Source organism: Camelus dromedarius, chromosome 10 (assembly GCF_036321535.1).
Source record: "Camelus dromedarius isolate mCamDro1 chromosome 10, mCamDro1.pat, whole genome shotgun sequence".
Classification (NCBI taxonomy): Eukaryota; Metazoa; Chordata; class Mammalia; order Artiodactyla; family Camelidae; genus Camelus; species Camelus dromedarius.
Genome location: NC_087445.1, coordinates 48,896,818 through 48,924,507, shown reverse-complemented (window position 1 = coordinate 48,924,507; position 27,690 = coordinate 48,896,818). Strand labels below are relative to the sequence as shown.

The following is a 27,690-nucleotide window of genomic DNA, read 5'->3' as shown; positions in this document are numbered from 1 at the left end:
ATGGCTCTGGGTGCAGGGAGATCAAGAATTAACCCCCATGCCCTGGGTATAATTGGATTTCGGGGGAATTAAGGGACATCAAAGATGACACAAATTGGTTACTCTTTAAACACAATGGTTCACACCATTTTGTGGGGAAGGAGGTCAGAATATGTGAAAGCATCACATAGATACAAAATTTGGCATATGATTTCAGAGAAGGTTTTGGGGTCCCTAAAGTCCCACTATGAACCCATGTTATAAACTTCCTTAGAGGAAGGCATCTGTCATGAGGCCATAAAGCAGAATTTTCAGACAAGACTCCTGAGGAAGGCATTCTCTCTCAGCAAAAGCTCAAGCTTACCGTTGGAAGACAGGAGTAGGGGCCAGGAGCATCTGGGTCACTCTTTCAGGAAACATAGGCACACATCCCATCCCCAAGGGCTGTCAAGAGGTCCTCGGTGATCTGCTCAGGTGGCTTTCGGGGGACAGGCAAGGTGGATAGTAGGGAGATCCAGAACAGCTGGCCAGTAGGCAGCAGCCTGGCAGGCATTCTGTGCCCATCCAGATACTTCACAGGAGAGGTTATCATGGAAAGGGCAAGCCCAGCTGTGAGGCCCAAGTATGAGGAAGGAAGACAGATTTGCTGCCAGTTTCTCCTGGGCTGAGAAGGGTAGAAATAGCTCAAGTGTGAAACTGTCATCTAAAGTCCTTCATGCATTTTTAGCCATACTTGGGAAGCCCGTTTGTTTAGAGAGAGCTACCCCATCGGACACAAACACCAAAACACCTGTAAAAAGCACACAGAACCAAAGCTATGGGTTGCGTTGAATCTCTGTCCCTCCCTCCCTTCCTTCTCTTGGCTCAGCAAGCACCATTCAGAATCAAGGGGCGGGGGGGACCACAACCACGTTCCCAGAACAGATCCCTCGGTCGCTTTGTTTTTATCTCACGTGGTGGATGTTCTGGTGTTTGCAGTATAGCCCAAGAACAAGACGCACCTCATCCTCCCTCGCAGAGCCTCTCTGACTTTACTGCTGCCATAGGCAGCTCTCCCACCCTCCAAAATTGAGAGGTGATTTTAGAAACCTCTGGCTGCCCTCATCTCACTTCCCATCTGAATTTGTCTGTTTCTTCTCTATATTGTCTCCCCAAAGAAGACCAAAGCCAAAACTCTCATTTCTGTCACTTTATGTCCCACCAAATGAGCCCCCAGGACTTGGCTGTGGCATAATTCAGTGTCTTACGTAATTCCTCCTCTGGGAAGTCTTCCTTGAAGCCCCTAGAAAGCAATGCCTCCTGGAGCCACTTATTTGTCCTCCCAACATGTTCACAGTGGAGGATGTAGGAAATCATTCTGCCGCTCATCTCCCTTGTGAACAACTTGAAGACTTTAGATTTTACTCATCTTTTCCCCTTGAGTTAAGTGCAAATAATTTTAGTAATAATAATCTTAACTCCTTCGTTAAGTTAAGCAATATGTTCACAGTTTCGTATGTGGATGAAACGCAGCCTCATGGGTACTTTTCGCTTACATAAGGTTAGGAAAAATAGATCCATGACAAAAGGCCTCTCTGGACAGATCAACTTTCGGTTAATCATTAACATCATGTTCACTCCCTCTCCCATCAGCTATTGCCTCATGAACAAATGCAGAGAAATTTCTAGACAACTGCATTTGTTTTAACTGAGTAAGGAGAAACAAAACGAAACAAAACAAAAAACAAAAGGGAGAGATTCCCGGAGCCCAGCTAAAATCCAGGCTCTGGTAAAGCTAAGGATGTGCTGATCTAGCAAAACTCCCTAATCTGCCCACAAAGGCCTCCAAGGTGAGTCAGCTGAAAGAGGCTAATCCCCAGAAGGGACTGATGGCTAAAGCTGCAGAGGCCATACAAGCACAGAACATTGGAAAACAGGGGACAATGAAAGCTTACAGTGGTATCGTGTAGAGAAAGGTCATAGACCGGCAGGGGAGACTCTTAGCTATCTAAGAAGTGGCCTCTGCCCCTTCTCGAGCTGCAGGTCATTCACACAGCTCAGCCCTGGACAAGGCCCAGATATAAGGATGATTCCAAGGATGCAGATATTGACTTACTAGCTGATAAGGGCCCAGTTGGGTAGGGCGTGGAGCTGGGGTAACTAATACTGTAAGCAAGGCAACTGACTACAATATTACTGATTCTGCTGGTACAAAAATGATACTGTACTAGATGCTAGGGATGTGGAAGGGAGGAGACAGAGAGAAGAAATCACATTATATATAGGAGGTGCACAGTACAGGTTAGCTGACCCTGAAATCAAAGCAGCAGACAGTATTCAAAAAGAGTGGGTTCAGGTTAAAAGTGTACTATTCAGGGAGGAAGCACCGTTGCCCCTGAGTTGTTTGACTTTGGATAAATCATTCGGGGCTTGATCTTTTGTTAAATTGAGAGACCTGTGTTCTTATTCTCCCCGTGGATTCCCTTAATTGGCAAAGTTAACCCAATAAATAGCAAAGGAGCCTTCTCTTGAGGCTGTTTGGTCAATTCCCATTCCTCAGTGGTTCTCCACAGGAGCAGTCTCTCCCCAGGGGCACTATGGACTTTCACAAGGTTATTTTTAGTTGTCACAATGATCAGGGGCATCTCCTGGCATTTAGTGGGCCCGCTGATGCTTATTGCCCTGCTGCACACAGAACAGTCCCACATATCGGAGGACCTTCCCTGTGTCCTCATCCTAACCAACATGGGAATGTCTTGCCAGTCATTCATGGAGATTGAAAAAACTCTGCTTTACATATAAACACAAATAATTTTTTCACAGTTTCACTGTATTAATTTTCCAGGTTATCCTATCTGTGAATTTCATTTCAGGAGAGTAGGAGAGGGGTACAGAGTATGTGTTATGAGACTCACACAGGGTTGAGTGCTACTTTTAGAAATCCCCTCAGCAGCCAATCCCACACAAAAAGAAGCTGAACAAGACATTCCTGTTTACTCCAACAGACATAGGGATGGATGGATGCATTTATTAGAGTTCTGCCTCACCCCACTACCAGGTTACCTAATATTCCCTGGCGCTCACCACCAGCTGAGGACGCTAAAACCACTCTTTCGGGGGTTCTTCCTGGAGTTCACTTAGCCCAAAGTCGTATCTCCCCCACCGTAAGTAGAGGAGATGGTCTTCCTCCCAGTTCTCTTCTCACCCCCTCACACTCAGTCTTTTTAATTTAAAGCTGGAGCCCTTACTCTCAGCAGCAACTTCCTTAAAACAGAATGTTTTTCATTTGCAATTAGAAATGTTTAACACCTGGGGACTAGCTATTGGCTAAGAAAGGAGCTAGCAAGCTGCCAAGTTCCTGGTGTGCCTTGCTGGAGCCAGAGTGGAAGACAAGGACCTTATCCTCCAATATTGGGTTGTGTGTTCTGAGTGCTGATTGCCTGACTGCTGCTTTTGATTGCTGAAAGGCCAGCACAGAGGTTGACAGCCATTGTTTCAACCCCCAGGGACTGACACTGTTTCCAGGGAATTTAAAGAGGTAATGCTTGTTTTCCCCCACTTTGGGAGCCATATGTTTAAGAAAATCTTTGTTACTGGCTGACTGCAAAGACAGTGGAACAGAAACATCAGTGACTACACACAATAAAGAATACATGCCTTGCAAAGATAGTCTGTTAAAGTCACAAATGGATGGCACCAACCCTGAAAAAGTAAGAATCAGAAATCCTTGAGAAACAAGAGAATTAGATTTCCAGTTACTAAAATGATACTTAAAATGTTTAGTTCTCAATAAAAATGCAAAACATGCAGTGAAATAGGAAAGTATGGCCTTCTTTTTTTCCATAGGAAAAAAAGAATTTGACAGAAATCATATATGAGAAAGCCCAGACATGGGATTTTTTAGTCAAAGATATTTACTCAACTGTCTTGTATGTTCAATAAGACAAAGGAAACCACGGACAAAGAACTAAAAGTCAGGAAAATGATATATGAACAAAGTGAAAATATTAATAAAGAGATAGAATTTTTTTTTTTTTAAAAGAACCAAATTGAGAGAGAGAGAGAGATGCAGTGAGCAGGAGGGAGGGAGGGAGGGAGGAAGGGGAGGGAACACAGGAGATGGAAGTGACAGACTTTTTGTCTTTACATCTTGGAAGTGACCTCCTGTCACTCTTGCTGTATTCTGTTGGTCACCAGCCAGTCACTAACCACTTAGTAGTTGCACAAGGAATGGGGCTTCCTGGCCAGACATGGAACGCAGGCTGTGGCCACCAGGAAGGCGTGCGCTGCAGGCTGGCCCCGCGGCTGGGAAAAGTGGCCACACTTTAGAAACGACTGAGTGATGAAAAGTCCAGCCTCACTCATCGTTAGAAAACTAAAAACAGGATAATGAGTTAGATGTCATTTCTCATCTGCTGAACCAGCATAAAAATTTCCCCAAAAGTTCCTGAAATTAGTATGATTACTGGCCAAGAGGGATCCTGGCAGCTCAATTTCCCTCTAAAGTATAGGGGAACCATGGCCCATCTTGTGAGATTCCTGACAAATTGAGGTTTGCCCCTGGCTCACGCTAAAAGCAGAGAGCGGGTGATTTCTCCCCCATCCTTAGGGCCTGGCCACCCCAGCCAGCTGCTCTGAGCTGGGCCAGGCTCTGGGGTCATATCGAAGGTGCCCTCCTCACCCTGTCCTGCCGCAGCAGGTGTGCTTCCTCCAGCCTCCCCCACCCACTGGGACCTCACCACCCCCTTCCCCATGAAGGAGGTAGAGACTGACTGAATGCAGGCTGTTCTGTGCCTGGCAGGAAGGGGTGGCAGGTGCAGAGATTCCAAGGATGGCAGAGGGGAGAGGCAGCACCCCTCATTTTGCTGGGTGCTTTCCTACTCACAAAGCATCCAGGTGTATTCACTCCAGGCTGAGTTTCAGGGGCAGCTGGAGCTGGGCTAGAACCACGGCTACAACATTCTCCTGCTAAGTAAATTTGGAGAGTTCCTCATTTCTCTGAGTTTCAGTTCATTTACAAAATAGGAGTTACCTGGTGACTGCCACCCTGCCCCGGGCGGGACTGAATTAGCTTGTGTAACTGCAGAGCATGTGACAAGTTGGAAGGGGCTGTGCAGGAGCAACTGGCTGCCTTGAGGAAGAGGGTGGCGTGCAGAGTGGTGCAAAGGGCCCTGGCGACAGATTCGGGAAAGCGGAGGCGGAGACGTTGCTGATGCTGTGCTAGTATTTCCTTGGCCCACCGGAGTCCACCAGCAGGCCGACAGCACCCCACGGGAACCCCCTGCCTGAGGGCTCTGTCTGGCATCATGGGAAGTTCCTGTCCTGCAAGTGGCACGAGCGGGGGTGTGGCAGTGCTAACGCTCAGGCAACCCTCCACCCTCGCAGACGGTGTTGGGCCAGGTGGGAGGCCGTTTTCCAGCGAGGCGGAGCCTCGTCACCCACAGCAGTGGCCACTCGTCAAAGCCCCTTCAGTGGCTTTTCTTCTTCCAGGCCCCCAATCCCCATGTCCTCGCTCAGGCTTCTTGGGGTCATCTCCAAAACAAACGACTTTTCCCCAAGTCCTTGTCTGCTTGCAGGGAACCCAAACTCTGCTGAGGTTCTGTCTGGCCCTTCTGGACTTGAGTTTCCACATCTTTAAAATGGGCAAAACTTACCTCATCGAGTCGTTGAGAGATAAAGCATGTGGAAACGCAAACTGAGGCCACGTCAACATGCAAACTGTGCAGAAGCAGCAGCAGCTCAGGAAGTGGAGGAAGGAGCGGGAGCCTCTGTCCAAAGGGCACAAAGAGCCACTGACAAGTGAGGCCTGGCACGGCGAGGCTGTGTTCAATCCAAGAGAAAGGTGAAGAGGAAGACGGTGGAATGCAGGTATTGCCAAAAAGAATGATCTTAGTCTTGTGGGACTAAAGAGGTCCTTAGGAAAGTTAAGGAAGCCTAGACGATTTCTGCCAAAATGTTATAATTGGCCAAATGGCCAGACACCCAGTCAACACAGGATGAAGTCTTGGCTGGTTCTAGGAATCAGTGCATAGTTGCAATTATAACCACAGTTTGTTAAATGTGAAATAGATTCTTTCTCATAAGTTTTAATTATTTCATTTTTCAAGATGAAGTGCTCAGTATGCCTTTTGGGAGTTATTTCCTCTGAAGTATTGGTGATTTTAAGTTACCCACCCCTGTGATCTGCCATCCTAGCTGACCGTGTGGAACTCCCCCTGTCACTTCTGTCTTCCTCATTGGAAGTGACCTCCATGTGGGCTGGGTCCTAGTCACCATGAAGCTACAGCGCTCAGCATAGAGCACAGGTGGATGGATAGATGGATGGATGGACGGACGCAGAAGGAGTCCACACAAAATAAGCCTTTATTTGGGGAGGGTTGAGGGTGTCACAAGTACAGGCCATGGACGGTGCGCACGGAGCGCTTCCAGCTGTCCTTCCAACACTGAGCCTCCCTCACCTGCAATGTGTTGTCATCTTCGATCTTCTTCAGCTCCTCTTCAAATAATGCTAAATATTTCTGGGAGCAAGCAGCAGCAGGAGGCCACATGAGGAAGGGCTTCTGGACTCTGTGCCCTAGAGGAACACTGTAACCTGCTGGGAGGTAGCTTTGACCCCGCTGCAAGCACTGGCAAGAGCTCCACAAGTCATTTCTCACGTACTTTGCCCAATAGGCAGGCGTGGGTGTCTTCCTCATTTTATAGATGGGAAACTGAGGCTCACAGCCTTGCCTGGGGTCATCCAGCTAGAAGGAGGCTGAGCAGTGACTAGGACACAGGACTACCTGATTCTGGACTCTTCCCTCCTTCCTAACCACTGTCCTGGGGCCCTGGCTTCCCCGAGAGGCTGAACCCTCCAGGCCTTTAATGCCCATGGAACTCAGCAGGCAGAGGTGTTCCCTGCCTAGAGCTTGGCATGGTGGCTGGGGAAGGGCTTGCCCGGGCACTTGAGGGCTCTCCTAATACAGGGGTCAGCATATCTCTAGGCAGGACGAGGTTTCTCTCTGGGACACTCAGACCAAAGGTCCACACATCCTTAGAGTCGAGAGGTCCTGCAGGTGGCCTCTGGGTGCCACCTCCTCTTCAGGTAGGACCCCTGGGGTCTAACAGGCACTGGGTTCAAATTCTGACTCAGCCACTCTGCAGGGGCACAGACGGGACACATTTCTTTAAGGCTTAGTGTCCTCAGCAGTAACATGGGGACAATTCTGTCTTCCTCACGGGGTTGTTACAAGGAGCCAATGGGAAGCCTCCTGTCAAGTACAGAAGCTGCAGCAGGTGCAGTAACTGTCCCTTATTCTGCCCATTGCCACCGCTGCTCCCATGGCCCCTGTGCCTCTGGCTATTCTGTCTCAACTGTTCCTTGGAAAGCCTTCCTTTACCGCCGTGCCCCCCGGTCTGGGTGTGGAGTACGGGGGCTCACGTCATCAGACCCACGCTGTTACTGGAACTGGACATGACCTGCAGCTCATGTCCTGGTGCCTGAGACCATTGGCTGTCCTGAGCACTGACACTGTGCCCTGGGGCATCCTGACATGTGTCATGTGCTCCATGGGCCAAATGTCAGGATACCTGGTGACGGGAAGCCCCCTCCTGCCCAAGGCAGCCACACTGAGCTGCCCTGTGCTCCCTGGGATACACACCCCCTACCCCACCCGCATCTCTCCGCTCACCAGGTAGACAGCATCTCGGGCTTCCACGGACGCCAGGTGGCCCAGCGTGGTTTTGGTGGTCGTGATCGATGATGTTTTCTTGAGGAGAATCTTGTTTTGGATAGTGACTTCAGTGGGTTTGATTCCCGGCCATTTCCTACAAACAAATATGAGTGAAAACTCCTGCAGGCTTGTCTTCATCATTTGCAGTACCCTCTTCAACCTTGGTGGAAAATGTTAGCATTTCTTTAAATAAAATTATCATGCTTTAAACATCTTAATTAAAAGAAAAACCCTACTGAGTATTTCACGTTAAGTGTGTTCATGTTCATTATTTTTTGTATTTTCTCACTGTTTAAATCCATGTGTACAGACAGGCTTGGGTTCTGCATGGGGGTGGGAATCCCACACCTCCATGTGCTCCCCTTCTCTGGGCCTCAGCTTCCCCATCAGCCCACCGGCCTGGGGCAGTCCTGGTTCCTGGCCCACGTTTCCTATTGCGCTATAAAATCCACTGCTGACAACTGAGCTGGGCAAATTGCTGCCTTACTTCTTCTTCCAGAGTCACATTCTCACATTCTTGGGGCACAGGGGACAAGCACTTTGGTAGCCCTCATCATACATGACAGACCGCAGCATTGGTTCACAGTGCCACCAGCAATCTGAGAATGTGCCCCACGCTGGGACAGGCCTCCCTGTCTTGGGGGTCCCTTGTGGGTCCTTATCACGTGGACAAATAGCTGCTGAGCTCTCAGCATGTGCCAAGGCACTCCCAGTACAATCTCACTGAATGTTCTCCTCATGATTCCAGGTAAGGTTGGGTGCCATGCCCATTTCACAGATGAGGAGACTGAGGCTCTGGGTGTAACGGCTTTCTGAGGTTACCGGATCTGTCTGACTTCAGAGCTCCTGCCCCTGACCGTCCCACTGCACCGCCCCCAGCATGCACAGCCAAGCGTGGTATTCCTCCCAGGTCTCGGCTCTCACCTGCTCCCCCGTTCAATCAGGGGCTTCTCACTCTTTTCCTCCAGGGAGAGCCCAGCGAGCTTCCTCCGTATTAGGATCGATGTTTTCTGTTTGGGGGGCTCCATCTCTGGCAGGCAAGAGACAGGTTACTGACGGTGGCCTCACCCACAGCCTGAGATCAAGGGGTCTTCCCCCTGACCTTACATTTAGCGAAATAAGGGCTCACTCCCCTCTTCCCGACTTGGAGCCTCAGGCAGGAGACAGAGCCCTCTCCCACAGAGGGGCCGAATGCAGCTGGAGGAGGCGAGGTGTGGTCTGGGTGCCGTCCCCAACTCCACAGCCTGGGGCGTGATGCTCTGACCACACAGGCCCCCGAATATGCTTTGTAGAGCCTCCTTTGGCTTATACTGGCTCAAATAGGTCCTGAACTATGAATTTCTTCTGGAATGAACACATTTAAGGTTGTCCCTCTCATGCCTGGCTCACTGACCTGTCCTTTGATGTGGAGAGAAAGGGGCTCCGTCCATGGAATGAGAGTCAGCGGGCAGGAGTGGCCCTCTGCACCCTGGTCTGTAGGGGTGGCAGGGCCAGGCTGCTTGGCCCATAGGCTACTAGAGATACGTTCCAGTTTGTGGTTTCTTTCCATCCTTTGACATTTTTCTTTGTTTTTGTTTTGGCCACAGAGAGGTGCCGGCTCTTTCCTTTATGGCTTCTGACTTGCATCTCACACTTAGGAAAGCTGTCCCTACCCCAATATTATGAAAATATTTACTATTAGGGTTTCATTTTTTACATACAATCCTTGACCTATTTGGGATTTGCTTTTTTCATTAAAAAGGAGTTACTTTTAATAAAAACAAACAGAAATTCAACAGTCCCCTCAATGGAGAATTTGTTTGCATCCTGGTGGTGCTGGGTGAAAGCAGAGTCCCCCAGCCCCAGCCCATCACCCTGTGCCTCACCCACCCGCTGAGGCCTGGGCACAAGGCTGGTGATGCACCTACTTGCAACCTTGACATCGTCAATGGTGACCACCTCATCCAGCTGCAGCAGGAACTTCTCGGTGAAGGTGGCCAAGCTGGCTATGAAAAGTCGGCCGTACCTCCTGGTGAATTCCTGGAGGAAACAGAGGAAGCACGGTGCTGCAGGGAGGGGACCTTGCCTCCAAAGGCAGGCTGAGGCGGGGTCTGGGGATCAGCGTGTGAGACAAGACCAGGGCCACGTGTCAACTGTGTCCAAGTTAACTGGCATCTGGTCCTTGGCCAGGAAGCTTCTCCCAAGAGGTGACTTGTTTTGAAGATAGAAAAATGATTCTAAAATAGCCAGACAATTTACCCAAGAGGAAATAAAACTAGACATGGATCTTGGGACAAAAAAGTTCTCATTAGTAATTCTGTAATTAATTAATTTAGAAATTAAAAATCCAAGTTAAAACTACCAATAGTGACCATAAAACCTGCCTGCTTTCATGCTCTGCTTTGGCCAGGCTTCCAGCTGAGGGCTGTGCTCTGTGCCGTTGGTGGGCTGTCAGTTGGGGTGACCGCTGGAGGGCAGTGCACAGCAGCACCTAGACGTGGGGGTTGATGGCACTACTGACCTCCAGCTTCTCCTTGGTTGCCGCAGTCAAAGCATCCAACTCTTTCTGCCTTTTCTCTTCCACTTGACATAGAGACTTCATTTCTTGGAAATGTGCGGGGTGTCCAAGATTTGGATGGAGCTTCTGGGCATTTTCATCCTTCAAACAATCCAGAAATCAGCAAGAGTTCTGACCTGGTCTTAAGGTTGAGACCAAAAAGCCACTGGCCTATGCCCTCTGCCAATTATGGCCACGGCCAGACTGATGTGTGCTCTGGCTGGGGTGTGCAAAGGGCCGTGGATGGGCAGAGGAGTGGCAGAGAAGGCAAGACAGGAGCGTGGCTGGAGCTGACTCTGAGGGTTAGGGAGTGAGAGGGCTGAGCATCCGCCCTAGAACAATCAAGGCTTTAGCCCAATGAAATCAACAGCACTCACGTCCCATGGCTCTAAGGACCATGTGGACAATCACTGTTGATCTCAATGACCGCAGACCCAGAGAACCCAGTGGACCCACCCATTAAATCCAACAAGGAGTTTGCCGATTGCCTTCTATGAAGGAGCTGCTGGCTCAGCTCTCATTTCTCTAGTGTCTCATGTCCAGGAATCCCAAGCCCGGCCCATCTCCTTCCCTGGGACTCAGTTCTGCCAACACTCTGCCTCCATTTCTGAATCCCAGGGCCCCTGGTCCTGGAGAGGAAGGGCTGGTCCCAGGATCCCCACCTTCCTTTTCTCCAGCTGTTCCTGATACTTGCGGAACTGTCCCCGGATCTCTTCGGTGGAGGCACAACATTTTTTCCAGTGGTGCTCCTTGAAATTCTCCATCACCTGCCAACACACCTGGGGCAGCAGCTCCTCAAATCTTCTCATCTGGGCCCGTAATTCTGCAGGAATCGGGGGTGGGAGGCCGGGGAGAGAACAGAGCAGAGCCAAGCTGCCAAGGTAATCTCTCCAACAACAGCTCAAAGCAGCTTCCCAGAGAGAAAGCTTGGTCTACAATGTGGTAATAGCTATTCTCTCGAAAGGGTTCCTGTGGTCAAACCAGTACAGAAATACTGAATTAATCAAGTTCAAAGAACTTTTCTTCTATATTCTGCAGGACTTTCCAGCACTTTTAAAATGCACAGTGTCTTTCAGCAGTTCTGTCTCATCTGTTATCTCTTCAAATACTGCCTTGACCCTAGACTCCCACTCTCCCTCCGGACCTGTCAGGCTCACTCTTTCATCCATACCTCTTCACCTCTCTCCCTTGGTTCCACCTCTTTGTTTTTCTAAGTTGCATTTTGGTTATTTTCTTAGGTAGTAAAGGCACGCATAATTTTTTAATTTCAATGATTTATTTTTCCAATATAGAAGTTTGATTTGGTCCTCTTTCATATTTACTTGGTCATTTTAATAGCCTCTTGCTCCTTACTCATGTTTCCAGTTTCTTCTTTTACTTAGCTCTAATAAATACACTATTTTATATTCTGTGTCTGATACACTCAGTATCTGAAGTCTTTGCTGGCCTCATTCTGCTGCCCCATGCTCAAGGTGCCTTTTTTCTGTGTGTGTGTGTGTGTGTGTGTGTGTGTTTATGGTGAGCTCTTACTCTGGGCATTTTATTTGTGGGAATTCTTGGAGACCTGAAATGAAGGTGGGTTTCTCTGGAAAGGATCTGTAGCATCTCTACTAAACAAGCATCTGGGCATGACTAACTCAAGATCATTTTAAGCTAATGTATCAGCTGGAGGTCTTGTGAGTGATCCACAAAGACAATGTTGAGTTCAGGTTTATCTAAGTGTGACTTCAGGTTTCAAAGCCACAGAGGGCTGGCCTGTTGTTATGGATTCTCGTTGGAGTTTTTCTTCTTCTTTACCCAGAACCATGGCTTGTAATGAGACAAATTTCCTTCTAGTCACTGGCGGAGGGGGTTCATGTCTGTCTCATTCCCTTACTCTGCAGATGGGGCCCCGTGGAGTCTGTTTCAGGTGGCTGCGCCCTTTCAGACTGCCCATCTTGGGTGGTCTGGGGCTCGGTCTCTGTTCCCAGTGCCCTGAGACCATGAAAACAGAGGCTCAAGTGCTCCAGGGAGTCAGCAAAGCCCTTAGGGCGAGAGCCAGAGCTACTGCTCAGTTCACCCCTCTGAGTCCCTATTTCACTTCACCTTTGCAGCTGGCTCATCCACGCGTTTAAGAGAGCTCATCACAGAAAAGCTATATGCAGCAATTTTACACGTTTTCAGTGGGAATACTGGGCTCCCAATCTGAGGGAAACAGAAGTCTCCATTTAATGTGAACTGCCAGCCTTCCAGAGAGGGACAAAATCCTCAGTATTTCCCGAGCCCATCTGACCGTGGAGCCCTTCTTTTGAGGAAGATCACGCGGGATGGGGTCCCACAGAGTTCATCTGGGGAGATTCTGAGCTAGAGAAATGAAACGCGGTCTACAGTTTCAGTTCCAGTCGTTCTCCGACAACAGTATTGAGAGCCACTGCCGCTGATGCTCCCTGGACATGGCAGGTCCGGGAGGGGCTGACCCCCCAAAAAAGCCTTGCATGGCGGCTGTTGTCATTGTCTCCAGTTTACAGACAGGGAGGTTAAGGCTCACAGAGATGACGTGACGGTCAAGGCTACACGGCTGGGAGATGGCTGTGCCAGGTCTTGACACCAGGTCTGGGTCCCCTAATCCTCTCCCTCTCTACCCCTGCTGCGCCTCAGCCAGCACAGAGGCCCGTGATGGGCCCTCAGATTCCCTGCCTTACAAGCAGGAATAATTAGGGCTTACGACTGCATAAAACGCACGTGGACACAGAGAAATGGGGGCCTGTGCATGTGTCTCCACAGCTCCTTTTCTGTCCTGATAATAAACATATATGGTAAGATGTGTTCTACCTGCCTGCTTTCGTGTCCCTCTTCTCCAGGAGGCTGTGTCTACCAAGCTCATCACAGCCCAGCAAGGCCAGCATACAGTAGGCACTGTGGAAGGAGCCTTCAGTGATGGAACACAGAGGCACCCCATGACCCAGCAATTCCACTCCCAGTTATTCACCCAAGAGAGATGAAAACATACATCCACACGCAACACGTAATGAATGCTTGCAGCAGCAGCATTCATATCAGCCCACATGTCCGTCACTGAGTGAATAAACAGACTACTGTATATGTATACTATGGAATATGATTCAGCCACAAAAAGGGGTGAAGTCCTGACACCTGCTACAAAGTGACTGAACTTTGAACACATGCAAAGTGAAAGAAGCCAGCCTCAAAAGACCACATACTGCATGATTCCATTCATATGAAAGCCCTGATAGGAAAATCTATAGAGACAGAAAGTAGATTAGTGGTTGCTTCAGGTTGGGGAAGTGATGGAGGGACAGGGGGTTCCAAAATTCACAGTGGTGATGGCTGTACAACTCTGTGTACAACTCTGTTAAAATCTCCCAAATTGTACATTTTACATGAGCAAATTACATGGTAAGTGAATCTCTCAATAAAGCAGTAAAAAATATCTATGCAATGAGTGAAATATTTTTGATAATGCAAATTACCACATTTCTCAAGAAAAGGGAACTTTTGGGGGGGCATTGCTGTTTCTCCCCAGTTAAATCTGATTGAGATTTTTACCTAGTTCTAAGATGTCAGCTTTTCCCAGGGAGGCTCCTGTGCCTCCCCGGTGACCTCCAGGTGGCTCTGTGCCACATCCTTGGTCTGCGGGCTGCACCCACCTATGAGACAGGAGTTGTGGTACTCCTCTGCCTGGCTGTGGTACTCCAGGATCTTCCTGCCAATGTTCTCTGCGCACTGGTCGAAAGTATCGAACATGAAGTCAGGCCTGGCAACTGGGCGCTTCTCTTTGCGGTAAAAGTCCTGCAGGAGAGAGGTGACAGCTTGGGACATCCTCCACTCACTCTCCTCGCCTCCCCGCCTTCTCTACTGCTGTCCCGTGTGCCAGGATGCTCCTCCTCCCTGTCTTTCTGTCCTTGTCACCACTGCCAGTCTCCCAGGGCTATAGGAGCCAGGAGCGAGGAATGGCAACATTCTATGGATCCTTCAAGACCCAAATGGAATCTCACTTTAACAACCAGGCTGAGAGCTTTCTGTGAAGCGCCAAGCAGAGCAGGAAGCTGTGGGCCACAACTACAGATGACCCAGAGCTCTGTTCTGTAGACTCCCAGCCTGGTGGGAGGTAGAGCAGAAAGCACACAGACAGCCCTGTCGGGGTATGCTGGGCCAGGGCACTGGGCAGCTCCCACTGCAGGTCTCCTGGCCCCACCCAGCACTCTGTGGTGCCACAGGGTCTACGGCCCTCCGCTGGGAGCTGGCCTCTCAGGGACAGGGAACGGGGCCTGTTCCTCTCGGCACACCACTATCTGCCACACGGTTAGCACCCGAGAAATATTTGGTGGCTGCATAAATGGATAGATGAATGAAAGAGCTTTAATTCCTAGGATGAAAAACACCACACTGTGAGAGAGGCTGGGAAGTTGTGGGCATGGGGACTGGAATACCCTTTGCTCAGTTTCACCCACAGGGCCACTCTCAGCAGAAGACAAGAGGCAGAGGCAACTGGGCACGTGTGGCCTGCAGTTGGCAGAGGGCAGGGAGAGCCCTCACCTCCACGACGTTCAGCAGGTGCTCGTTGCTCTCCCAGAGGAGGCTCAGGATGATGCCTTTAAAATCCCTGCAACACACGCAAGACAGATCCCTGGGAGTCCTTTCTAATCACACCCAATGGTGTGGACAAAACAAATGGACAGAACATTCTGAGAACTCAGCAGCCCAGCCTGAGCTGGAGCAGGACAGCTCGTGAGGCCAAAGCATGGTCCCACCTAATATTTCTACCTGTCTAGTTTAATGCCACTTGTATGTGACAAGCTGAGTTTGGCCCCTTCCAAGCATCGTTATCCTTATTACCCCCTTGTAATTACTCACTTCTGCCCCATTGCTTACACTGATTCCTCTCCAAGAATGCTAGAAACTTTCTGTTTGGTCACATTTGTTCCTGCTCTTCCTCTTGGCTCAGTGGCAATTCCTACTGACTCGTTCCAATACTCTGAGTGGCTCTCAGCTTTGCCGCTCTCCCCACAGCTGTGGGGACTTGGGATGGATTTGTGTGACTGCCCGATTAACTTCCACCTCTCCCAGCAGACGGTAAAGTCCACCAGGACAAAAACTCTGTGTGTCTGTTTTGTTTAGTGCAAAAAGTCACTCTGAAAAGGTCATATACTGTATGAGAACATTTATAGGATATGCCTAAAGTGACGAAAGTGTAGGGATGGAAAAGAGATTAGCGGTTGCTCAGGGTTAGGGATGGTGAGGGAGTGGGGGTGGGTGGGGCTATAAAGGAGTAAAAGGGGGAGATACTGGTGATGGACCAGTTCTGCTTGTTGATTTGGTGATGGCTGCATGGATATAAACAGGTGATAACATGACAGAACTATACAAAATTGTGAGAGTCAAGGTTTTAATGCAATGTCTTTCTGTGCATAGGAAAAGGAGGTGTCTAGCTGCTGACTTGGATGAGGCTTCTGGGTCACTGGATGTAGAAGCCGCCCTTCTTTGTATAGTTCACAAAATCCCAGAGATAAGACTGTGGGGTAAAATGACTGACGAGTCGATGCTGTGAGGCTGGGCTCCCTGAGGAAGGGGTGAGGGGACTCTGTTATAAACACTGACTTTCTCTGAGTGCTTTCAATTTTCTGAAGTGGAAATTTTGCTTGTTTGCTTGAAATGTAGCCATGTTAAGTGCAACAGATTTTGTTTTAATCAATGAAATTCAAATAAAGGAAGAGAGAAATGGGGAAGGGGGAAGCATTAAAAAAATTGCAAAAACCACAAAAAACCCAGCTCCCACCCAAGGTATGCTGCCCTGTGACCACAAAATACTTGGCTTAGAAAATGTGAATTTGGGGTAAAAATATCAATCAAAACATGTATGTGAAATAGGCTCAAACTGACCTTGACCCTTATCCATCCCCTCGCCAGCCTCTCCTGCTCTGCCCCCCACTTCTTATTTTGCCCTCAGGTGAGTTAGGAGAACCCTGCCAAAGCTGCCCCCTGACAAAGATGACAGGTTAAAGTGGAGTTCAAGGAAATGGCATTGTCACTTACTCAGCCGGAGGAGGTGGCTTGTCCCCGAGCACCTGGTACTTTCTGTCCAGTCGGTTGGGCTTGGAGTACCGTGAGACGCTGTGGGACAAAGGTGGGTCAGTGCTCTGGAGGCTACAAACAAACACAGGCAGACCTGAGCCTGCGGGAGCCCCGTCCAACTCAACAGCTCTTGAGACAACCTTATCGTGGGGATGAAGCCCTAACCACTAAAATCTACACAAGGCCATCAGAGGGGCCAAGGGACAGAGGTGCTCGGGCCCAGAAATGTGTATCCTTGCTCCCCTCTGGTGAGGACTCAAAGAAAAACAGGTTGAGCCACATGGAGGGCTGTCAACTTTTCAAATAAAAATACAAGTTAAACTTAAATTTCATGTAAGCAATGGGTAATTTTTAGCATTATGGCCCATGCAGTATTTGGGACATACTTATGTTTAAAAATATGTGTTGTTCATCTGAAATTCAAATCTAACTAGGCATCCTGAATTCTTTATCTGGCAGCCCTAGCAACGTGGACTTCATAGATAACCACTGAGAGACTGAATATACAAACGGGCAATGGCTGGGCCGTATATGAATAGAGAACTCAGGCCCATAACCTGCAACAACCTGCCCAGGAAACCAACTACTTAGCTACAATGAACAACTCAGGAAACCAACCCACTGGAAGTCAGACTTGCAGGAGGACAGACTGTCATCTCTAGTGACCATCAGGAAGATAAACAAAACCTCCTGTAACAATCAACCCCAAATGGCTAGGACTTAATTAGTAACTGACCACTGCCCTAAATTTTGTCCCTGTTTCCAACAGAGAAAGCCAAATTGCACCCCTAACCAATCACATAGGACGCCGGCTGCTGGCTGGCCTGACTCCAGCTTCCTCAGGCCAGCAGCCTCCAATCAGGCACATCTGAAGCCTTCTCTTTGCTCCACTATATACCGCTCCCATTCCTTGGCTGCCTTTGAGTCTCTGTTAAAATGCAAGTGGGAGTGAGTGGTGGATTCCCTGGCGGAAGCAAGTTCTAAATAAATAGCCTTTGCTTCTCTCACTTGGTTGGTCTTTGTTTATTTCCACATTGCAGATGGCATGCCTGTTCAAAAAGGCTTTCTGGATGTATGCAAAGAAGGAATTTCTTCACTGCCACTTCCTCAAAACCAAGAATTCAACCAGGTTAACGAGGGCTCACAGCAGATCCAAAAAGTCAGCTCAGCCACGTGGCTTCTGTTATCCACCTTCTATAAAATTGGTGCCAGGGGCCAGCCAGGGCTCATACTCACTGAGGCATGAGTCTAATGACTCCCATGGGGCATAATAGGTGGAGCATATGACCAGGATGCAGAGGCCCAGGACTCCTGATGCTCCATCATCCAAGGGAAGCCATCTCCAACGTCACTCTCTCTGACCAGGACAATGTGTGGGGAGCGAGGTAGCAGGGCTCGGACCCACCAGCTGGCACCATGGAAAACCACTGAGCTCCCAGAAAGGTTCTCAGGGTGGAACACACTTATGTCCATGTGAGCCGAGTCACTCAGCAAGAATGAGCACAGGCCTGTCTAAAGCTGGTGTCAGAGCCGGCCCCTCACGGGGTCCCCTGGAGTCTCAGAGCTGTGAGCACAGGAGGTGTGCTCTGAGGACCCAGTCTGGTAAAGGGTGGCCTCTGGCCTCTGTTAGGGGAACAGGTCTGGCCTGTGCATGCAGCCCAGCATCTCTACCTCGCTGCTGACACAGCACTGGCGATGGACACGTCCTTCTTCACGGAGCATTCTCCCCAGTTCCGGTGTCTCCTCAAGGCTTTGGTGATGAGCACCCAGAACAAGAACAGAGGATCCAAGGTAAGGACAGGCCCAGTGGCACCACCAGCTTCCCCACCGCCACTGCCCTGCCTGCCCCTACCTGTCTGGGACCGATCTTTGTCACAATGCTGGGTTAAACATCTTGAGTCAGGAAATCTGAAACCAAAGGAAAGGATGTAAGCTTTTCCCCAGTGACCATGAGGACAGCTCAGGCCAGGCACTGGGCACCATCCCTGTTGGCCCAGAATGCCACGTGCCTCTGCCCTTCAGGAGCCCAGTTTCAGAGAAGGAAGCTGAGGCTCTGGAGGAAAAGCCTCTGCATGAGGTCACAGCTGTCAGGGTGGCCCACGTGGGAGCTGGCCCCGAAGGCCCAGGGCCCCCCTGTGCACCCCAGGGCCACTCACTGTAGGAGCCTCTTGACCACCTCCACAGCTGGGTCCTCAATCATGGACTTCCCCATGCGGCTTGGCTGGGTGAAGGACTCAGGGTTGACCGCATCAACCTTGGCCTCTTCTTCATGGGCTTCTGAAGACACCAGGATGTCACTCTCTACCTCTAGGTTGGTCAAGATGTCCTGTAGGCCAACGAGAAAGGCCCAATTGCATGGACCCAGTCTAGGTGCCAAGGAGGCAGGCGGGCTGGGTTCACGTTCCAGCTCCACCTTGCCCAGGGGCTGGGGCTGGAGGACAGCTGCCTGGCCTCTCTGAGCCTCTCCTTCCTCTTCAGTGAAGCAGCAGTGATCATATCTGCCTTAGAGGGCTTCCTTTCTTTCATGCATGCATGCATTCATTCATTCATTTATGCATGTGCCAGCCTTCAGAAATGTTTCCTGAGTGACTGCTTTCTGCAAGGCTCTGCCTGGATCTGCGACACAGGGTGAAGAGGCCACCTGTGACCCTTACCTGCATGGAGCTTACAGTCTAGTAAGAGAGACAGACATTTAATATGGACTTCTGCAAATAGTCAACACTGGGACCAGTGCTGTGAAGGAGAAGTTCCAGTGTCTTCTATGAGGCTGAGGGACATGGACCTGTAAGGCTGCCTGCAGATGTGCACAGGCAAGGTTTCTGACCGGTGGACAGGGGAACGAGTGAGTGTATGGACAAGTGCATGGCCACCTCCACCTCGAGCTGGACCTTAGAGAAAGGGTCTGAGGGGTGGCCCACAGCTCAGTTGAACTGTTCCCTATTTTATTCTGAGTCTTGGCTTAGTGGGGGACTGTAAGCCCCACAGGGGAAGGACTCCAGCTGGACTCCTGAGTTCCGTCCTGTCAGGTGCAGTACTGAAGGCGTGAATGAAAGCTTCGAGTCAGTGGCATGGCGGGAAGCGCCTCCCGATAGAAGGAAGGGCTGGTTCAAACCGTGGAAGTAAGAGGCAGGGCCTGAGGGCGGCCAAAGCAGAACTCGAGGGGTGCACACTTCTGCTGCCATTGGCTCAATGACACGTCCTCCTGGAAGTGGGCTGAGCACCTCTGATAGTGAGAGAGGCTGGGTGTGTGGTGACAGGCTCTGCCCTCTGGGGCACACAGTCTAGGGAGGCAGCTCTCAAAATGGAAACCTTACAGCACAGCCTGTGGGCTCATGGGGAAGTGGGATGTGCTACGGGGTCCCAGAGACCCTGGCCCAGACCAGGAGTTGAGAGAAGATCTGGGGGAAGTGACCTCTTAGGGGGGCCAGAGAAATGAAGAGGCTACAGAGGGCAGACCAAGGAGGAGGCTGTGTAGGTCCAGTTAAAGGGGCTGGATTTATCCTGAGGGCAGCCGAGTGATATGGGCAGACTGGCTGCAGCTCAGGGATGGGGTCATGGGGAGAAGTGAGAGGATGAGCACAGCCACATGGGCAAGAGACAGGGGACTTGGACAAGGCCAGGGGCAGGGTAGGGGGAAGCATTGGCTGCTCACAGATGTGGGTGGGAAGGAAGAGGCTGAGAAGTGAGGCCACTCTGAGAGCTACTGGACAAGGTGAGCCGAGGGTCCTAATGGGATGAGGAGGCGCTGCCGGGAGATGAGGGGTCTTCCCGTGCAGGGAAGTGGTCCATCTGGGATGCGAACCCAGATCTGACTTCACAGGCATCCCAGTGGGCCTGATGTCCAGCAGGGGCCTGGGAGGCCTTTCCTTAGGCTCTGCTGGTCTTTCCTGTGGGTCTCTGGGAGCCTGGACCTAACAGCCCACCCACCCTCCCCCTCATAGCCCCACCCCATTCCTTACAGTAAAGACCATCTGAGTCACGGACACCAGGTCCAGCTTGCAGTTGAGGTACTGAATCCGCTGGCTCAATTTTTCCTTCCAAGTTCCAACAAGGCCAAGGAGGTCTTCTGTGGTTACCATCTAGTGAGAACACAGAGGGGAAAAGCCAAAGGAAGCAGGCTGCGGGATGGCAGGCTGACTCCGTCTGAACCGCAGGAACAGGCTGGCTGGTGAGGACACCTCTTGGTTCCATGGTGGCCCTTCACTTGGAGGGAGGGCCCTGGGGGAGTAGGGAGCCCTGGGCCAGCTCTCTTGGGCAGCTGCACTGGGGCAGCGGCTCCTGCACTGATGGGGCAACGGGAGTTCTATTCCTTGTCCTATGGGTTAGTTCTGGGAAAATGATTTAAATTTGCTTAACTTAGTCTGCACATCTGTGTGACGGGGCACAGAATGTTCTTGGGGATCTCTTCCAGCTCTAATACTCTGCCACCTCCATAACAACAACATGTATCAAATACATGACCCCTCAGAGCAGCGATCCCCCAGACCATACCCCACGGGGGTCAGGGAAGCTCCATGAGGGCATTCACCTTCACCACACAGCTTGCATATCACTCAGCGGTCCTCGCACATTGTTCCCTGAATGGCTCGCTGACCTAGTGGGTGACCTAGGCCACGTGGCGCCTTGGCCTCTTCCCATTTCCTTCATTTCCAATGCACTCTGAGTCCCACCCAGCCCTGGGATTGGAACATGTCCCTGCTGGCACCTTGAATAGTGTCACTATTCAGTCTTGGCACCCTGCCTCATTCCTACCCGTCTCCCTGCTTTTTTGCACCCAGGAGCCAGAAAGATCTTCCTTAACGTGGCACTGAGCACACGGCCCTGGTCGTACCTTTCCCTGGTCCCTACCACCTTCACTGTGCATCTGAGGCATCGCTTCCGTCTCCTGGTCACCACTCTGCAGAAGTGCCCAACCAGCGTCCTCCATCAACACAGGATGGCCCAGCTGTTCAAGTTCATGCTCCCCACCTTGTGCCTGGAATCTGTGCAAGCCCCTAGGACCATGCCTAACACCCTGACACATCAGGAGGGGGAGGGGGCGGGGGCGGGTAGGAAGCAAGGAAATGTCGGAGAGCAAATGCTTCTGCTCTGAACAGACAGAGCTGTCCCTAAAGGGCCTGCTAAAGGGGTCACAACAGGTCAAGCCGGTTTCCCCCTGCTCCCCAGGGGATGTGTAGAAACATCTGCATGAAAACACAGAGGTCACATGGGCTCTGCCCCATGTGGGGAAGAGTATTCTCTACTCTGTGCTTTGTGGATGTTTGAACCTTTTTCAACAAGTACATGTAACTATGCAAGAAAAAGCAATAAAGATAGAAAAAGAAATGTTAGCTCTCAGTGCTAACAACACAACCTCAACTTAGTCACTGAAGTAGAAAAGACAGAAACTCTGGCTGGAACGTGCGGTTCTCGAGTGCCTGGCTGAGCTGTGGAGAAAAGATTACTGGGGTGACCAGCAGGCAAGTGGCACAGGGGACAGAGACGCGCACCAGAGGCAGAAAGATAAGCAAGTCAACAACGTGAACACCCACAGACCTGCTATGCCGATCAGGGCCTGGCAGGCACTTAGAACTTTGCTTCTCCCAGACTTTCCACCAATTTGGACATTTCATAGTTTATACATAGAAAACAGAAGTAACCAATTTATGTGCAAAGGTCAAAACAGAGGAAAAAATCAAACAAAATGTAGTTGTTCAGAGGGTAGAGTCCTACTACTGTTATTCAAACAGGGCTGTGTTCCAATAACACAGAGGGATGCCTGGTGACATCAGTGTGGAGTGAGGGCAGACTCAAGCCTCTCACTCACTGGCCTCCACACATCTGCCTGGGAGGCCCTGGGGATTGGGGGCAATGGCTGGTTTCCCTTCTCTTCCTGAATTTCATTGAATAAAACAGGCGTTAAGTAGGAAGGCTCAGAGGACCCTCTGGTGCTGGAGAAATCTTGATCACTGATATAAGTTTATTTCCAGTTTATGATTCTAGCATGATGTATCTTTACTGTTAATCACTTGGTATCTACTGAGTACTCACTGTTTTATCTCCCTTTGAGATTCGGCACATTTGAATCTTGCTTTGAAGCTGTTCCAGAGAAGAATTTAATCCATCTGTTTGCAAGTTAGATTTTGCCACCTAGGAAAACCAGAGGTTCCGAGATTAGTTTCTAGAAAACTTACTTTGATCAAGAAAATGTTCAGCAAAACATTATCCGGGAGACGGATTAAGCACTGAAAAAAATGAAATCAGGGGGAAAACGTATAACCTTATTAGAAACCAGATCAACGCAAATTTAAAGGACTTCTGTATAAGTCACCAGGAAAGCACAAAAAGCCTTAAAACGTTCATGCTCTAACCCAATAATTTTAGCTTTGGGAGATGCCCCATGGATATAACCAGAGATTCCACTGCAAGCATCTCTATCACACCATTGTGTGAAACCCACCAAATGTTCCTCCAAAATGGAATGGTTAAGTAAAAAAGGTAACACACCGAGGAGAGGGGAGCCATCAAAATGATGTTTTTGAAGAAACTTTTAATGATTATACAGTTTAAATAAAAACTGTAATAAATAGCACCCTTCCCCAATCCCCACTGCTCAGGCCCTCCCTTCAGCACCGGGAGCCCAGCTCACTTGGCTCTGCTGACCCAGTCACCTCTCCAGCCTCCCTTCTCCCCACTTTTTCTTGCTCAAGCTCTCTCTCCTTTGGGCTGCAGCCCCCGGGATTTTTTTCGTGATCTCTCTAGGACACTGCTCCCCACTTCCCTGCCTGGCTGGCTCCTACTCCTCCCTCAAGCCTTGGGAAGCACCCTTTTCCCAGCCCAGGTGAAATCCTCCCCTCTCCATCCCCACGCCCCTCACAGGGCCCTCTTCCCTTCTGGAGCCCTGATGGCCTGGCAAGGTTAAGGCCCTCATTCTGGTGTCAGGCAGACCTGGTTCACATTTTGGCTCCATCATTTAGGAACTCTGTGTTCTTGCCTCAGTCACTGAATGACTCTCTGCCTCAGTTTTTTCTGAGTCTCTAAAACGGGGATAAGAACAGTACTTGCCTCACACAGCTCTTGTGAGGACTCGTACAGCTAATCAAAATAATTCAGTTAGCAGGATGCACGGTGCATAATAACTCAGTGGATGTTAGAAGTTATTACGATCAGTCTCTGACTGCCCGGCTGGAGTGCAAGTCCCACAGGGCAGAGACCACACCAGTATTGCCAGCATCTGGGACAGTGCCTGGCATGCAAGTGTGTGTGGTAAACATTCACCAGATGAAGGATAAAGCTGTCCTACCTCACACTTGATGTTCACTTGCAGATTGGTCAGCAACCGCTGGATTTTCTCTATGAAAATAAGGTCCACAGTCAGGTTGTGGAATTTACTTTCAAACTTGTTGATGACCTCATTAGCCTGTAAAGAAAGAGAAAAAATTAAAAAGGGGGGCCATAATTTGGAACTTTTGGACTTTAGAAGCAGATGGGACAGGCTCAATTAATGTTGGAAAGGGTATGACTGGCCCATCAGGCAGTGAGCAAGGTGACCACCTTGTAACCAGGCGTCCTGGGAGCCCGGCTGGAGGTCGGGGCAGGGTCCACACACCTGGTCCAGGTATTCGCTCTCCATCTTTTCCATGTTGATCATGATTAAACTTTCAACAAACTCTATCCGGGCAGCTTCCTTCTCCAGTCGATGACACAGTGACTTGATTTCCTCAGAAGAAAAGTTGCCTCCCTCTGAAAACAACCTGAAAATAATTTGGGAGAAACAAAAGCCACTGATCAGACCTGAAACTTTCGACCCAGTCCAAACACTGTGATTGACAAGGCTTTAGATTAGAAGTACAAGATCGTGGAAAAATAAATGCAGGGAGTCGAAGGAAAGCAGCAGGGAAACCACCCAAATGTCCTTCAAGGGATGAATGGATAAATAAAATGTGCTATATCTACATAATGGAATATAATTCAGCTCTAAGAAGAAAGGAAATTCTGACACATGCTACGAGACAAATGAGAATCGAAGACATTATGCTAAGTGAAAAGGCCAGACAGTCAAAAAAACGAATATTGTGTGATTTCACCTATAGGCGGTCCCTAGAGGAGTCAGATTCGTAGAGACCAAAAACAGAATGGTGGTTCCCAGGGGCTGGAGGAGGGCGAAAGGGGCTGGAGGAGGGCGAAACAGGCAGTTAGTGTTTAAGTTAATGTTCATATAATTTCAGTTTGTGAAGATGAAAAAGTTTTGGAGATGGATGGCAGTGATGGTAGCACAATAATGCGAATGGACTTAATGCAACTGAACTTAACCCCTAAAATGGTTAAAATGAACCATTTTATGTTATGAATATTTTATCACAATTAAAGAATGAAGGGGCAAACAGGACCATGGCCACCTCTCAACAGAGGAAGCCCAGTGGCCCACAGAGGCTCCAGATGCTGACTCCCACCTGCAGTGCTTGATAAACTCAATGTTGCTGTAGCGAAGCTTGCCCAGGCTCTCCTCCAGATACTGGCGGAAGCTGCGCAGGGACAACTGGATGACGTCAACGTAGCTGAGCAGCTCCTGGTGCAGGGTGCTGCTGAGTGCGACGAGCCTGCGGGACATGGGAGCGCAGGGGGGTGACCTGGGTGCGGACAGCAGGCAACCTGGGAGGCCCGGCTGTGGGGCCACCAGAGCCACTGCCTGTCTCCTCCGGGTAGAAAAAGAGGCATCAGGAGGAAGCTTCCAATGCCAGCATGTGCAGGACACCGTGTGGAACTCTCAGGGTGCTGATCAGGGGGTACCCCTCTCCTCTGGCTGGCCCCTCACACCAAATTGGTAAAAGAACCCCCAGGTCCCACTGGATCTGCGTCCTCCTTCCAGCACACTCTCTCTTTCTAACTCCTGGCAACGTGACTCCTGTGCCCCATTCCTGGAAGAGCGCCTGCAAGTTTCCTTACACCCAAGTCCCTCCTAACGGGCTGCTTCTTGTATACCTGAGCACTGTACAGACACCCGGAAAGCTCCTCACATGAAAGGAGGCCTCCCTGGGCACACGAGAGCCTCCACCTCAAATCCCTGAAAGGCTTCCCTGGAGCCCCTTGCTCTGCCCTGAGCACATCCCCACCTAAGGCTGGGCCAGTGCTTCTCCTCTGATGGGAGAATTCTGCCCCCTCCCCATCTCCCCTCATCCCTTGTCCCAGGGCCTCTTTCTGGAAGCTCTTGCTGATTTCCCCTGATAGAAGTGATCTCTCCCACCATGAACACTTCAGGGCACATCGTTTGCACCCCTGCATTCTGATCGCATGCACCCTTTTCTCTCTCTGGCTGCTCCCCCGTCCCCAGCACCCAGGCCCTGGCCAGATGCTTTGTACAGTTGGACCTTTACTCTTGTGAAGGGGTGAAATGAAAGGAGAACGTTGCTGGGGGCCTGGAACACCTGACTCTCCTTTTATCCCCAGGAGTGGGTGGGGATGGGTAGGGGGTCACTCCTTTGAGAACGGCTACCTGGCTGGGATTCTAGGGCCACGAGGCTAGGGTGGAGACTCCCAGGGCCCTTACTTCTGGCTCTTTGTGGCGTTCAAGAAGATATGCTCCATGTCACGAATCTTGTGGCGGAAGTTTTTCCTCCTCGTGTTCTGCTCTTCTTGGAACTGGCAGAACATCACCCTCTCCTTCCTCAGCATCTCCATCACCCCCGCACAGTGGGTGTCCAGTCGCTCTTTATGAAGCAAGAGCTCAGCTGAAAAAGGATGAGGGGAGCTAAGGCCCTCCGGGACAGAGCTTTCCCGGACAGTGATGTGCCTCTCCCGGGACAGCTGCAGAGCAGGGATCATTTGGGCCAAGGTCTCTTATCCTGTCCCCGCTGCCCTCACCAGGGCTTGGCCTGGGAATGCACGCAGATCTCAGGGAGGCCATTCTGAGATGGCCCAGAGGTCTTTAACTGGAGAGGAGGCTCTGGCCAGCTGTGAACAGGGAGGTCCCTGCTGGTGGAGATGCCCTGCCTGCAGCAGAAGGGAACAAAGCCTAGGAGACAGAGAGCATCTCTCATCCCCAGAGCAGGTGGGATGGGTGGAGGGTGTTGGCAGGGCAGGGATCCAGTGAGAGGGTCTGGGAGGAAACAATCAGCACAAAGCTGGGCAGTCAGGGTTTATCCCTTTAAATCTGTGGCTACTCATTTCCAACGAACCTGAATTAAAATGGACTTTGAAGGTGGAGTAAAAAGGATTTGGCTTCAAGAGGTCCATCATAGGCCTTTAGAGCTAGCAGAGAGCCCCAGATCATCTTACCTGACTCCCCTGCTGCCTGGGTCTCAGTTCTGCCAAAAATAAATTCTGAGGTTTTGCTTCTCTGGCCTCAGTTTTCACATCAGGAGCAAGGAAAGGGGAAGAAAACCGGCCTTCAGGAACATCTTTGTTTGTATTTCTATTTAATGCACACATTTTTCAGATGAGGACAATGAGGTTCTATAAGTCAAGCAGGTCTCCCAAAGCCACAAGCATTGGGCCTCTGGACCGGTTATCTGAGTCCACCCTCTCTCACTGCTCCAGGCAATAGGAGGTTGGCCGGCATCATGTAGGGGCTGTGAACTCTCAGGGTCTATAATGAAGCTTGAAGTGTGACTTGAGCCAAAACCTGACAAAGGGTCATTGAAGGCACCAACTAAAAGTGTGTTCTCCCAAACTGTTGGAGGCTACTGCCTTAAAGAGAAATGGCAGAAATGTCTTTCAGTGTTAAAAATTATAAGCTGAAAATAATGGCTACCACTTTTGGAGACTCTGGTTTGTACCAGAGGCGTGTGATTCCTCACTGTACAACATGCCCTACAGGTTAAGAAGGGATCAGAGAGGTCAGGTAACCTGCCCAGAGTCACACAGCTAGAGAGGTTGAATCTGCTAGCTCTAATTCCTGAACAACAGGCTTGCCGCTAGAGTATAAGCCATGCAGGTGTATGTCTGACAAATATGTGAGCAGATCTGGGATCCACAAAGTTAAAACAGGACAATTTCTCCTCATTTCCTCATCTAACACATTCTTTAATAAAAAAAGAAATCGTAAGTGAGGATTCTGAATACCATCTTCCAACGTGTGATGACAACATGCTAAGTGTCATGCGGGTGCAAACCGGGACAGCTAATGAACACAGAGCCGCAGTGGCACAGACACCAGGGGCCTGGGGTACCTGCTCTGACGTTGTGGATGTCCTTTTCAATCTGCTGGGCTCTTGGCTGGTGCAGGTGCAAACGCAGCTCCAGTTCTGAATCCAGCTCATCAATCTTGGTGGCCACGATGACCCGGGTGTTGACAGCACATTGGTCAAACCACTTTTCTAAGTGTTCAAAGAAGCCAGTTCGAAGCCTGAGGAAGAGAAGTGTGAGGGTCAGCAACGGCGATCATGGAGAGACCTTTCCATACTGATACATAAAGTGCTTCCCTTTTCCACTCCT

General features: G+C 50.1%; 1 protein-coding gene across 1 annotated transcript in view; it reads right to left on the bottom strand.

Annotated features, from left to right (window-relative positions):
• Window positions 1-6,303: 6,303 nt before the first annotated feature.
• The window catches only part of CCDC180 (coiled-coil domain containing 180), a 51,981-nt gene continuing 30,594 nt past the window's right edge, over window positions 6,304-27,690 (bottom strand). The window contains exons 20-38 of the mRNA XM_064490325.1: window positions 27,426-27,601; window positions 25,805-25,985; window positions 24,711-24,857; window positions 23,867-24,011; window positions 23,561-23,677; window positions 22,309-22,407; window positions 20,238-20,357; window positions 18,435-18,604; window positions 18,131-18,186; window positions 17,950-18,028; window positions 16,240-16,317; window positions 14,743-14,809; window positions 13,854-13,995; window positions 10,869-11,029; window positions 10,171-10,308; window positions 9,578-9,689; window positions 8,595-8,700; window positions 7,629-7,764; window positions 6,304-6,476 (exon numbers count right to left, since the gene is read on the bottom strand). Coding sequence (XP_064346395.1) covers window positions 6,345-6,476; window positions 7,629-7,764; window positions 8,595-8,700; window positions 9,578-9,689; window positions 10,171-10,308; window positions 10,869-11,029; window positions 13,854-13,995; window positions 14,743-14,809; window positions 16,240-16,317; window positions 17,950-18,028; window positions 18,131-18,186; window positions 18,435-18,604; window positions 20,238-20,357; window positions 22,309-22,407; window positions 23,561-23,677; window positions 23,867-24,011; window positions 24,711-24,857; window positions 25,805-25,985; window positions 27,426-27,601 — 2,362 coding nt within the window. The 3' untranslated portion in view covers window positions 6,304-6,344. The remainder of the gene's footprint in view (window positions 6,477-7,628; window positions 7,765-8,594; window positions 8,701-9,577; window positions 9,690-10,170; window positions 10,309-10,868; window positions 11,030-13,853; window positions 13,996-14,742; window positions 14,810-16,239; window positions 16,318-17,949; window positions 18,029-18,130; window positions 18,187-18,434; window positions 18,605-20,237; window positions 20,358-22,308; window positions 22,408-23,560; window positions 23,678-23,866; window positions 24,012-24,710; window positions 24,858-25,804; window positions 25,986-27,425; window positions 27,602-27,690) is intronic.